This window comes from Carlito syrichta, unplaced genomic scaffold, assembly GCF_000164805.1.
Source record: "Carlito syrichta isolate Samal-C Ts95f unplaced genomic scaffold, Tarsius_syrichta-2.0.1 Scaffold316024, whole genome shotgun sequence".
NCBI lineage: Eukaryota > Metazoa > Chordata > Mammalia > Primates > Tarsiidae > Carlito > Carlito syrichta.
The window spans coordinates 642,833-657,092 of NW_007260120.1; the positions used below are offsets into that span (position 1 = coordinate 642,833).

Sequence of the window (14,260 nt, forward strand, 5' to 3'; positions counted from 1 at the left end):
AGTCCTCCAGTCCCATCGGAAGTACTAGTACTTTGAAAAAAGCAGCGTCATGGTCATGGAAGAACGGAGAGAAAAACTTCATTTCTTCCTCGTTTGGAACTGGAACCCCCACTCGTGCTTTTGTCTTTTTGCATGGTAACGACCAGGACACAAACGCCCACAAGCCAGGGACTCCATCTTGCGTCCCGCGTGAAGGGCAAGGCGCTCTAGCTCTCCCACGCCCAGACACCACCCGAGCTACCGCCGCCAGGTAACCCAGGCTACCGCGGGCGAGATGCTCCCCAGCAGAGGCCGGATCCGGAAATAAACTGTCTGCCCCGCCCCGCCCCTAGCCCCGCCCCCGGCCCCCGCCCATCGGATGCCGGCTGAGCTGGATGACGTGTCCGAGTAGGAGTTGGCGAGGTGCGGCCGGCTGGTCCCGCGCATGCGCGATCCGCACACCGGTGGGGCCGGTCGCGACTGGAGTCCGGAGGTGGTTTTCATTGAGAAAGACTCCACGTCTCCGGGTTTTTGTGGATGCTTAGCCCAGGGTATTAAAGAGCTGACGGGGTTTGCAGGGTAGGAGGTTGCAGGACTTTTAGACCCCCCAGATCGCTGCGAGCTCCAGAACATCTGGGTCCCTGCAGGAAGTCACGCCCCTTTCTTAGACTCTTCTTGGTCTGTGAAAGGAGGTCAAATGCTTCTGCAAAGCTCCGGTTTATTTCAGCGCTTTAAGGCTGCAATTCTAAATTCAGCTTTAGTATGGTCTGGCCAGTACAGTCCTGAATGCTTCCCGGTTACTTACTTCTCCCGTCTAGGCCCCGCAGGTGTAGAGGTGTAAGACGCAGGGAGCAGGCCCCTACCCCTAGAATTTACATATAAAAGGGCAGTATGAGGCAGTAAACAACTACACGTGGTCCTTCTGGAGAGTGGTGTGTACTGTGGGACGCCGAAGTTTAAGCAGAAGAGCGGTATTAAGGGATTTCAAAGTGTTCTAAGATCGCTCTTGACTACAGTGGAAGCTGAGAGGCTATTGCCATGAGCCCAGGAGAACTAAGATTTTGGCTTGGACTAAGGTGGCAGTTGTGGACAGGGAAAGTTCGTGAAAGGATTTAGTATGGTTCAGCGGCCCAGCCAACGGGACTTGCTGAAGGACTGGAGGTAGGGAGTGAGGGAATGAGAAATGTAGGTCATCTCCCAGGTTTGGGGCCTGAGAAGCAGGAGGGCAGAGATGTCCTGTTTTGGAAAACTGGGGTGAGGGCAGTGAGACAGTCAAGGTCAAGTTTGAGTGGTGCCAGAAAAAGAAGACAGTGAACAAAAATGTTAATTTTCCTCCCCTTTCTTTTCTCTTTGGATAGAATGCCTGCTTCCTTTTGTTATGAGGGGTGATCAAAACAAAAAGCAACAACAAAAAACCCCAGGAGTTTATTTGTGAAAACTTGTGTATTTATTCTTACATGTTTAAACTTCAGTCACCTTCAAAGTGTGGTAGGGGACTTTTAGAAGACATTTCAAAACATACATCATAATAAAAATGTTTCAGGTTGTTAATGCAAAAAGCTGTGTTCAGTACCTGCAGCTAAAACTACAAGCCCCTTCCTGTAATGCTGTGCTCAGTGCCTGCAGCCAAAACCACAAACTTGTGCTATTGTTACAAAAAGTACAAAACCTCACACCATGAAAATCCCCTTCCCCTCAAAGCCAATGTAAAACCTATATAAACTGAGATCCGACTGCGATCGGGGCCCAGGCTTTGTGACTGGAATCCACTGGGCTGAATGCCGGTGTTTCAGTAATAATGGCAACTTCCTGCTTATCAGCCTTGGTGTCATGGTCTCTGATTTGTTTTCCTACAATATTTCTTGGTGCATTGACCGGGAAAGTGGAGAGTTTGGAGATGGTGTTTTCCACCTCTCTTGTCACTGGGATATGACCCTGGGGACAATGGGAGGGACCACACCTGGCACCAACAGACCAATTGATCTGTAGGGGAGAAGCCCTCCTGGCATCCCGGGGCAAGGATCCCAAAAGCACAACAGAACCCAGTGAGGTACAGGAACCAGTATAAAGAGCAAAACCCGACAGAAAGGGTAGGAACTAGGGTAACATGAAATAGACCTGTCCTTAAGAAACAGAAGGGGAGCCTGATCAGCTACTGGAGTCCACTAGTAGTTTCAAACCTGAAGGAAGGGGTTAGAGGAAGTGGAAGGAAACACTGTCCTGAGATGAAACTGTAGACTCCAAGGTACCAGTGGAGGGCTGGAGTTGTGTAATTGTGTATAATTGAGACGGCCAGCGGAAGGGTTCCGACTCAACCAAAGGGCTGAAACGAATGTTGAGTCCTAATCTACGCCAGTGGCAAGCTCATACAGCTAAAGGTGACCCCAGCCCCGTAATAGGGCTGGTCTAGGTTGGGGGTTTATACCCCAACCCGTCAATTGCTAAGAGGTATCTGAATATCTCCACAAGGAGTATGGCTGGAGACAGATAAAGCAATTGTTCCCCTTACCCTTTTTCTTCTTTCCGTGTGTGACTGGTATCTTTTAGGGAGAGGAAGATGGGTGAAACACAAAGTAAAAACACCCCCTTTGAATGTATGTTGAAAAATTTTTGGCAAGGTTACTCAGGAGAGTATGATATGAAATTGACTCGGAGAAAGCTCCAAACATTCTATGAAGTAGATTGGCCTTATTTTGGGGTGGAATGGCACATAGAAGAGTCACTAGACAAAAGAATAGTTGTTAAGGTATTTAGAATTATCATAGGAAACCAGGTCCCGGCCACCCTGATCAGTTCCCATACATTGACTATTAACAAGATGCAGTTCTTGCTCGTCCGTCTTGGCTAAAAGCTTGCTGGGAAAAAAAAATTGCATAATTCAGATGGCACTTAAGTTGGCTCCTTCCAAGTGCCTGCCCAAACCAAACAAGCTTGTTCTGGCTATCCAAACAGAAGGGGACGCACCAGCTCCTCACTGTCTTATGGAAAACTAATACAAAGTCTCAAAGAAAAAGACCCAAATCTACCAAAAGAAGGTTAGGTATCTCGGCTTCCACCTATCTCAAAGGCAATGCCAGCTTGACCCAGAACAAAAAAAAAACAGCAATAAAAACACATCTGCTCAATCCCGGTCCCATCCTCCTGACTTCAAGTCCGGGAATTTCTCAAAGCCATAGAATTCTGTAAAATCTGGATAGCTAACTTCTCTATTTTATTTTTATTTTTATTTTTTGAGTTGTAGTTTCACTCTGTCGCCCAGACTGGAGTGCAGTGTCCACTCCCGGCCACACAGCCTCGACCTGCTGGGCTCCAGCAATCCTTCCACTCAACCTTCCAAGTAGCTGGAACTACAGGCGTGTGCTACCACACCCGGCTAATTTTTTGGATTTATTGTAGAGATCAGGTCTCACCAAGTTGCCCAGGCGGGTCTAGAACCTGTGGGCTCAGGCAACCCACTCACCTCAGCCTCCCAAAGCGCGGGATTACAGTCTGAGCCACCGAGCCCGGCCAACTTCTCTATTTTTAGCAAGACCCCTTTATAAAGCCACAGAAGGGGTAGAACAGGAGCCCCTGCTTTAGGAACAAGCCCAACAAACGGCCTTTGAAGAAATTAAACAGGCTCTCATCAACACACCTGGCTTAATGCTCCCAAATGTAACTAAGCCCATCTTTTTATATGTGCCTAAGCATTCCAGCATAGCACTGGGGGTCCTAATTCAGATGTCAGGGTCATGGCACAGACCCATAGCATAACTGTCAAAGCAACTGAACTCAGTCGCTCAAGGCTGATTGCCTTGTTTGCAAGCACTTGTGGCTACAGGCCTTCTGGTGGCAAAAACTGACAAACTATGGGACCCCAACAGAAACCAGGGGTTGCAGATGCTCGAGCAGTGTCACAAAACACTCTTAGGAGGCATGAAGAAAGGAGGGAAAAAGGTCATGAACATGAGTAAAATCTCAAAAGTGCTCCAAGGATCCAATGAGAGCACAAGCCAATTCTACGAAAATCTCTGCGAGGACTTCAGACTGTACACTCCCTTCAACCAAATCTGCTAAAAATCAATGGATGCTAAAAATCAATGGCAGCTAAAAAGCAATGAATGGTGAATGCAGCCTTTGTCAAACAAGCCCAAGAACACATCTGACTACAAAACTTCAAAAGTTAGAGGGCTTCGCTGCAATGAACGCCAGTCAGCCACTGGAGATTGCTACAAAAGTGTTTGTCAACCGAGACCAGGAAGCCCAACAAGAAGCGGACCAAAGACTGAAGAAAAAGGCCACTTTACTCACTGCAGCCTTGATAGGATACCAGGTATCTGCCCAACGCAGATGAGGCTAAGGTTAAGGCCAGGGTCGGGGAAGAGGCCAACCCAACAGCCACCCAAAGATAATGCCAGAACCATACCAGCACGTTAATGGGCCACCCTACTCTAACAAGAAACTGGGGGGGGGGGGGAATTCAATGGGACTGTGTTTGTGGCAGAAATAACACAGTTACTGGTCAAATGGCTAAAAATTACCTAAAAATTGTACACAGCCTACTGGCCCCAGAGTTTGGGAAAAATAGAACAAATGAACCAGACATTAAAATTGCAGCTAAATAAGCTATGTCAAGAAACTCACTTAAGCTGGGACCAGCTTTTGTCAATAGTCCTATTAAGAATTAGATCTAGCCCTAACAAGCAGACAGGCTACTCTCCTTTTAAGGTGCTCTATGAAAGACCACCCCCTCTTGTCAAAAATATGCAAAGGAACTTAAAGAAGTTAAAAAACATCACCCTAAGACAGCAACTGCAGGCTCTAGGTACGGCCTTAAATACCTTACATCACCAAGTCAGAGAAAGGTTGCCAATACGTTTAGCCACAAATGCACACTCTTTTAACCCGGTAGACATGGTATAGATAAAGGAATGGAATGTACAGCCCATAAAAGCCCTCTGGAGGGACCCATTTACTGTCCCAACTGCAGTAAAGGTCGCTGAAGTGATCCCCTGGGCCCACTACAGCAGAGTTAAACCAGCTACTCAAACCTGGGAGTGTGTGACCGATCCCTCAGTCCCACACAAACAGACCATCTGAAAGAAAGGAACAAATGGCGCACTCCAAAGTTCAAAAAAGATCTGCACCTTGCTTCAGTCACTCCGGAAGTTGACTAGTCAATGCTCGGCCAAAGCTTGAGAAACCTGCAACCCTGCTTCAGCCACACTGGAGGCTGGCTGATCAATGCATGGCAGAAGCTTGAAGAAACTGCAGCCGGAATACAGATAAATTTTTTTTTAATTATTTCTCTAAAGCAAACCTTTAATGTACTGTCGCTCCTTGTCTCTATCTTTCGTTATAGCCTTCACCCTAGTCTTTGCTATAGAACTAGCAAAAGCCGCACCAGCAAACTGGACATGTAGCAAAAGGTTTTTACTAGTACTCTTCTTCCTCCTATAAATAGAATGTTTCCTTGTTGTTAGTTGCTTTTAATAAACCTGCTTAATTCTCCCTTGCAGGGCCCTGCTGCTCATAAGGTCTGTCTCTAAATTCACTGAAACCATGGTCTAACAAGAAACGGCAGCCCATATAATAATGTTAAATCAAAATGATGCTCTTTAGCCCTAAAGGGGTAGAGCATCAAAGGGGGGGCTTTTAGGTAGGGGGCTTTTAGGAAACGTTTCAAAACATATATCACAATTTAAATGTTTCAGTTTGTTAACGCAAAACGCTGTGCTCAACACCTGCAGCTAAAACCACAAGCTTGTACTATTGTTACAAAAAGTATAAAAACCTTACACCATGAAAACCCCCTTCCCCCCAAAGCCCATGTAAAACCTATATAAGCTGAGACCCGATCTGGGCCCAGCCCTTGTGACTGGAGTCCCCTGGGCTGAATGCCAGCATTCCAGTAATAAACGCAGCTTTTTCCTTATCAGCCTTGGTGTCACAATCTCTCTGATTTGTTTTCCCACAACAAAAGTACTCTGTTTGAGGTAATACACCGATTGAGATACTTTTTCCATTGCTCCATTTTTAAACTTATCAGTTTTGATGCCTTTTAGCATTTCTACCCTTTTTTGTTTCACTTCTTCTACATCAGCAAAATATTTCTCTTTGAGGACTTCTTTCATCTAGGGAAACAAAAAGTCACTCAGGGTGAGATCCAGCGAATAGGGAGGGTGGGGTGCAGGGGTCATACTATTTTTGGTTTAAAAAAAAAAAGCCAGGCCGGGCTCAGTGACTCAGCCTGTAATCCCAGCGCTTTGGGAGGCCGAGGTGAGTGGATTGCCTGAGCCTGTGGGTTCGAGACCTGCTTCGGCAACTTGGCGAGACCTCATCTCTACAATAAATAAAAAATTAGCCAGGCATGGTAGCGTGCGCCCGTAGTTCCAGCTACTTGGAAGGCTGAGGCGGAAGGATCGCCAGAGCACAGCAGGTCGAGGTTGCGGTGGCTGGGAGTGGCCATTGCACTCCAGTCTGGGTGACAGTGAGACTCCAACTCAAAAAAAAAGCCTAAAGAAAACTGCCAGATACTCAGCATGGTATGGGCAGGTGCATTGTCATGGTAGCAGAACCAGTCCCCTGTTTGCCACAGCTCAGGACATTTCCTCTGTAAATCGTGATGCCACCGTCTCAAAACTTCCAGATAAAACTTTGCTTGATGGTTTGCTCCAGAGGAGCAAATTCCAAGTGTACTATAAGGGGCCTGCACTCCAAAAGATAATTCTGGTTTTCTTTTTGGTCTCTCTTGTATATTGGAAGTGACTTCCAAGAGCAGAATATTGTAAAAATGTTCCCTAGCCCAAAAGTTCAACAAGTATGTTGATTTATTTGCGGGAGAGGGTATTGAGCCAGGAAGCCACCTAGATACAATTTTCTGCTCGGGATTTACTAGATTGACTTTTGTTATAAAAATTTCTCTGAGCCAAGAGATGTGCTCAGTACTTTCCATACACTTTCCCTTTAAACCTTGGGAAGATGGACGTTCTTTTCTACTTCCCGGTTTCTTTAGGTTGCTTAACTGGATAGTAGTGTTTGAAATCTGGAGTTTTTAATCAGTGCAAACAACCTTTGTAAGCAGGAATTTTATCTTTCATTGTTCTGGTTACTCTATAATATAGATCTGTTTGCAGGGTCCTAGGTCCCTTTTATAAACCTTTCCTGGGGAAAATGTGCAAACACCTACAATAAATTAGATATGGGGCTTCAAACTCTTCTGAACTTGCCTGTTTCCTAAACTTGCCCATTCATGACTTCTGAGCTGGAGGCACTCCGGGGTTATGATTCCTTAATGTGTATTCCAAGATGATGCACTCTTCCGAAGTATTCGATTGAACTGTAAAGCTCAATTGAACTGGACTTTTAAAATGTAACTAAAACGTAAGTTTCTCCTTGAAAAACAGTCAGGAAAACCAACACACACGAACACCCATATGCACACACATCATCTCATGGGAAAAGTGACAGGAACTTGCTAAGGAGTCATCATGCCTTCCTAATCCATTTCGCCAGAACAACTATCTTCACTGAGCTCTCTGGTGTGCCTGTGTCGTGTCTTCCTTTGCAAAGAAATGTCAACACTGCCTTCTACTCGCCTGCTCCCATTTTTCTCCTCACTTCATTTCCACTCTCTCTTAAAGAGATGTTTACTGTGGGCACACAATCACTGTCCAACGCAAGCATGCATCACCGTACCCGACGCTTGGTACCAGTCTGTACATCTGCCTTTGAGCAGCTATTAGAGGACTTAGAGCTAGTTCCTCCCCCATTTGTTTACGGATCTTGCTCCCAACCAGGTGTCTCCCGAACTTTTGCTCCCTGACACCAACTCCGCCCCCATCAGCAAGAGCAACAGATCTGTAATAGGGGTTGGCAGTGTGGTTAGGAAATCACATTAAGTTTAAGGGGTAGTTAACAAGACACCGCAGCAAACCGGGAGCGCCGGGCCAGCGCGGCGCCCCGAGGGAGCGCCGGATCGGAATTCGGAATCGGAATGTGAGCGCCGGAACTTCTCTCCCGGCGGCCACTCCAGCCGGCCTGTCGAAAACCCGGAACGCGGATTCCGTCCACGCTCTTTACCGGAAACTCCCCGGGGCGCTTGCGACCGCCCTCATTGAGCATGCGCAAACGGCGGTGCGCATGCTCTGTGGAGGTCTGGTTCGGTTTCTGGTGCGGGACCCGCGGTGTCTCCTAGCGCAACCGGAACTAGCCGTCGCGGGGCCGGCCTCCCTCCTCTCCGGCGGCCTTGTCGTCGTCTTCGAGCCTCCCCGCCCCTCCTTCCCTCTTCACCCCCTAGGCTCGGTTGTCCTTTCCCCGAAACAGCCGCCATGAGCGCGAGGCTGCCGGCGTCGTCTCCACCTCGGTGGCCGCGGCTGTTGCTGCTGTCGCTGCTGCTAATGCTGCTGGGGGCGGCTCCTGGCCCGCGCCGGGGCTGCGCTTTCTACCTGCCGGGCCTGGCGCCCGTCAACTTCTGCGAGGAGGAAAAAAAGAGCGACGAGTGCAAGGTGGGTGCGGCCTGGCGGGGCCCCAGGTGCTCTCGCGGAAGGGGAAAGGAGCCGGGGACCCCGGGCCGGAGCGAGGGGAAGGGGGCGTAGCAGTGGGTGGGGTCGAGGTTCCCCCGAAGCGCCTGGAGTCGGCCCGGCTCTGGGTGGGTGGCTCCAGGACGGCCCTTGCAGGGGATTAGACTCCGGAGGTCTCAGTGGGCCTCGGGCCCGCCTCCGGTCTTGCGGGCCAAGTAGCACGAACAACTGTATTCCGTGTTCCTGGCCCAGGGACTTGGACTTGGATGCACGCTGAGTGTCCGCGCCCAGCCCTGCATCCCGTGTGCTAAGGAGGTGGGCGACCAGGTCCCTGCTTGTCAGCACCTCCCGGCGGAGTTACAATTCCAGCTGCTTTTCACTTCATTGCTTCCTGTTTTATTCCACTTTCCTGGTTGGTTGTGAGAGCTTGCTCTTTCTAGAACTTCGATATCTAACTTCACGAATGTAACACCCAGAACCGCATACACGGGCGTGAATAAAGAGTTGCTGTCACGGTTGAGACACTTGCTTTCTGGCCTACAAGTGTAAACACATTTTTTTAAATGTACAAAAGCAATATACTATTTAGTTCCACTATTTTAGTTTCTCTGAGATGGTTTCAAACACTTAAAAGCAACAACTAATGGGAGAAACGGCTATTTTCCTAAGGCAAGTCTTGAAAACTTTGATCTCTTGCAACATTCACACTCAAGGTCTTCGGTTTAACTGCTAGTAAAAGAGGTGTAAGTGAAATAATGTTTTTAGGTTATTCAGTGTGGGGCGTGACAATGTTTTTAGGTTATTCAGTGTGGGGCGTGACAATATACGTTTGCAATTAGTTCGTTAAGTTTACTAAAAACTTAACAGTTGGAGGAAGAGGATCTCTTTGAAACCTTTAATTTTAGTAATTCAAAAAATTGTTCAGCAAGCTTTTACAATCTCTAAATAGGTTTATTTACTAAGTTTGGTTTTTTTAAAGCTGGTGTTTATTACTGCTAGCTTTATGGTAGCTGTGAATTTGAGGTTATTTTAGGGCATTGGAGAAGTTATTAACTTTATCTCATAATATTTTTGCAGTTTCTGTTTAGGCTTGTCAGCTGTCCCGAATGACATGTTGGTACATCTGTTCAAAAACTTCTGTGATCTTTAATTTGGATCTTTAAGGTTTACTCAGGTCAACAGCATTTTGGTACTTAGCTTCATACACTGCAGTACAAGAAACTTTCGCTCCTTTTTGAGGGTTCTGCTTGGAAGAATATTGCAGGGAGAGCTAGTCTTGTGAGTACACTGGTTTTTCTATTAAATATTTTAGTAACCAGCCTTTAAAACCTAGTATCTGATCGTTAATTTTAGCAGCAGTAGTCTATTTTATTCCTAGTGCCTCAAAGATGAAAAATTTATTTCCTGACCTCTAGGAACGTCAAAGTAAGAGACATAAGCCTATGAGCAGATTATGGGAATCTGATATATTATACAAGATGTGTGTCCAGGGTGCTCTAAAACACAAATGAGGAAACATCTATGGGTTGGAGGCTTTAGGGAAAGCTACAGAGAAGAAGTGACATTTGAGATGGACTTCAGAAAAATGAGTATGAGTGAAATTTACAGGCGGTCTGCCACTTAGATGATTTTTGCAACTCTTAGGAGAGCAAGATAATGTACTTTTAGCATTTTTCCTACAATTTGACTAACTGGTCTAGAGAATTTTAAGTAAACTTTAATATAATGTCTTTTCTTTGCCTTTCAAAGGAGATGCTACAAATAACAATAAATAGTTTATGTTTTTATTACTTCGGTCAGGGTATTAATAATTTATTCTCATCCATTCCATATATATATATTTTTTTGAGTTGGGAGTCTCACTCTGTCACCCAGGCTGGAGTGCAGTGACATGCTCATGGCCACTGCAGCCTCAACCTGCTGGGCTTAAGCGATCCTTCCGCCTCAGCCTTCCAAGTAGCTGGAGCTACAGGCATGTGCCACCACACCCGCCTAACTTTTTGATTTATTGTGGAGATGAGGTCTTGCCAGGTTGCCCAGGCTGGTCTCGAATCCATGGGCTCAGGCAATCCTCTCACCTTGGCCTCCCAAAGCATTTCATATTTGTTAAGGAGGATACTCTTGTATATATTATTCCAAAAAGTATGAGGGACTTCTTTTAAAATGAGAGTTTTGACTTAGAAAGAATTCTTTCCGAAAGATGCTGTTAGGGTAGTGAATTTGGAGTTGGAGAAATTGGGCTGGTCTTTGATACTGTTCCCATCAGTTTTTCCATCTGTAAAATAGGGATGATCTTATTAACTTACTATATATTCTCCTTGAAAGGTGCTTTTCTTAGAGGAAAGGTACCAAATTTGTCATTGTTGTGACAGTGTAGAGAGGACACAAATATATTTTCAGCAAAAGTGTAATTTAGGTGGTATAGTCTTTACATGTACTGTGAAGTTCATGTACCGCATTTAGCTCAGTGTGTATATTGAGAATCATACGAACCCTGAAGATTTGGTCATTTTTTTCACTTCAAAATTACTTTATGTTGAATTTACTGGCAGAGAAACAGGAGTTCAGAGAACATAAAATTCTATTTATATTGCTCTAACTTCTGATTTATGATCTTAGCCTTCATAAAAGTAGTGTTAACTCTCCAAAACACCTGCCTTTTTTTTTTTTTTTTTTTACTGTTTGATGTATAAGAGCATTTTCTTAGATGAAAGATTAAGGTTTTCTTTTCCTGTGCTGTAAGGAAACATGACCAAATATAAATATACCCCCTAGTGGCTAAAAAAAAGAATGTTTGAGTATGTTAGTTTAGCAACTTATTAATAAAAAGGAGACTTACTTAGAGTCAAACTTTTAACATCCTTTTCTTGGCAGTTATTTTTAGAAGCATTTTATAAATTGTGTTAGTGTTTTGGGAGCAGTTGCCTATAAATATGGAATTAGTCAGATTTAAGAAATAGTTCTGAATGGCACTTACAGAATGGAGGGAGAAAAATACACATACACACACCTGTTTTAATTTGATCGTGGAAGCAGTTTAAAGATTTTGAAGTTAAAAATGTGTACTTGACCAGGCACGATGGCTCAAACCTATCATCCTAGCACTTTGGGAGGCTGAGGCTAGAGGATTGCCTGAGCTCAGGGGTTTGAGACCAGTCTGGGCAAGCTGGTGAGTCCTCGTCTTTACGATAAATCACACGCAAAAAAACTAGCCAGGCATGGTGGTGCACATCTGTAGTTCTAGCTACTTGGAAGACTGAGGCGGAAGGATTGACTGAGCCCAGCAGGTTGAGGCTGCAGTGGCCGTGAGCGTGCCGCTGCACTCCAGCCTGGGTGACAAACAGTGACACTCCAACTCAAAAAAATAGTGTACTTATTGGTGTAAGTGATAAATATTTATTTATTGATATTTGGTGTCATGTTCTCCTAATGTCTTTCTTTCTTTTGAGTCCAAGTCTCACTCTGTCGCCCAGGCTGAGTACAGTGGCATGCTCATGGCTACCACGGCCTCGACCTACTGGGCTCAGGCAGTCCTTTTGCCTCAGCCTTCCAAGTAACTGGAACTACAGGCACATACCACCACGTCCGGCTGATTTTTTATTTATTGTGGAGATGAAGTCTTGCTAAGTTGCCCAGGTTGGTCTTGATCCCCTGGGCTCAGACAGTACTTTTGCCTCTGCCTCCCAAAGTGTCAGGATTATAGGTGTGAACCACTGCACCTGGCCACGTTCTCATAATTTCTCTGGAAAAACAGCATTGATTCTTAACTTCTGAAAACTAATCAATGTGTGGGTGTTAATGATACTATTTCAAATCTGAAATCTAGCATTGAAAAGAATCAGTTTGACTGTGATGCATACACATTCCAACAATTGTTTTTCTTCCTGTGAAAAAGTACATGAAACTGAATTAGAAAATTTGCCTTTCAGAAATTATATTTTTGAATAAAACTGTGATTGTTTATTATAGTGGAACCAGAATCTAGAATCAGGAAAGCAAAAAAAGTCGTTATGAATATAATTGTGTCCTGCCTTTGACCATTCACTGAGGGAAGCCCCTTCCAAAGGTATAAACCTGAACATCTGAAACAAATCACCTCTCACCCCCAGCACAAACACACAGACACCCATGAGTGCTATAGAGACTGGTCTGTGCTCTGTCAGCCTTAGAGCCTGCTTTCCCAAACCCCTACTTCTCCAATCTTTCCTGCAGTGTTCTGTCACCGTGGTCTCTCAGTAAAGTTTTATAGGTCACTGTAGCTGTTTTGCATGTGCTCAACAAGGTAACTCGCTGTTGCTATTAAAATTGCCTAAGTACCAGTGGATGACTTTGGAGGACATTTGTGATTTTTTTTTTTTTCTTTCTCCTCTTATTCTCATCTTTCAAATCTATTTATTGCTCTCTGGTAATAATAATGATAAAGACTATACTTTGTGTAGCCGGGCTCATTGGCTCAGCCTGTAATCCTTCGCTTTGGGAGGCTGAGGTGAGTGGATTGCCTGAGCCCACGGGTTCAAGACCCGCCTGGGCAACTTGGCGAGACCTCATCTCTACAATAAAAATCAAAAAATTAGCCAGGCATGGTAGTGCGTGCCTGTAATTCCAGCTACTTGGAAGGCTGAGGCGGAAGGATCACCGGAGCCCAGCAGGTCAAGGCTGCAGTGGCCGGGAGCGGCCACTGCACTCCAGTCTGGGTGACTGAGTGAGACTCCAATTCAAAAAAAAAAAAAAAAAATACAATGCATATATAAAAAAGAATCAGAAAAGTTGAAAATGTTATTTGAAAATATTGATTCACAGAAATTACAGAATAAGAAAAGTGAACAGAGTCTAAAGAACTTATGAAAAATCATCTAGTTTATATTCAGAATATGAGAACTCTTGCAAGTCAATAAAAAATAAATTCAAGAATCTGATTAAAAATGACAAATAGCTTTAATAGATACTTCTCAAGGAAAGATATACATATGACTAATAAGTATATGAAAAGATGCTCAACAGTACTTCACTGGGAATATACAAATCAAAGCCATACTCATTAGGACGGCCACTATAATTTTTTTTTAATTAGAGGAAACATGTTTAGTGAAAGATGTGGAAAAATTGGAATCCTTGAGTATTGTGAGTCTAGGCAAAGAAAAGGAGAGAGTGGAATGAATATGCAATGACTGTAGGAATGGGTGGAGTGGTACAGTCACTGTGGAAAACAGTATAGTAGTTCCTAAAAATATTGAAAATCAAGTTAGTATGTAATTCTGCAATTCCCTTTTATGTATGTATTCAAATAATTGAAGTCAAGTTCTCAAAAGGTATTTGTACTCTCATGTTTATAGCAGTGTTGTTTACAATAGCCAAGAGGTAAAGGAAACCTGGGTTTCATTAACAAGTATAAGGATAAGCAAAATTTTACATACCATGGAAAATTTCCAGCTTTATATGCAGATGGAATTTTAACATGTGACAACATGGATGAAACTCAAAAATATTATGCTAAGCAGATAACACAATCATAAAAGACAAATACTATATGATTCCACTTATATGAGCAACTGAAGTAGTCAAATTCATAAAAACAGAAAGTGAAATGGTATTTTCAAGAGGCTAGCAGGGAGGGAAAATGAGAAACTGATGAACAGTTTTAGTTTTACAACATGAAGAAATTTCTGAAGATTGATTACTCAACAATGGAAATATACTGACTACTACTGAATTGTATGTTTAAAAGTGGTTAGAGTGGGCACAATTGTTCAAGCCTATAGTCTCAGCTACTTTGGTGTCGG

At 44.4% G+C, this 14,260-nt stretch overlaps 1 protein-coding gene across 2 annotated transcripts in view; it reads left to right on the forward strand.

The window, feature by feature from the left end:
- The first annotated feature begins 8,057 nt into the window (after window positions 1-8,057).
- Window positions 8,058-14,260, forward strand: part of TM9SF2 (transmembrane 9 superfamily member 2) — a 67,949-nt gene continuing 61,746 nt past the window's right edge. For both annotated transcript variants that reach the window (XM_008073707.1, XM_021706807.1), the window contains exon 1: window positions 8,058-8,465. In XM_008073707.1, coding sequence (XP_008071898.1) covers window positions 8,289-8,465 — 177 coding nt within the window. In that variant the 5' untranslated portion in view covers window positions 8,058-8,288. The remainder of the gene's footprint in view (window positions 8,466-14,260) is intronic.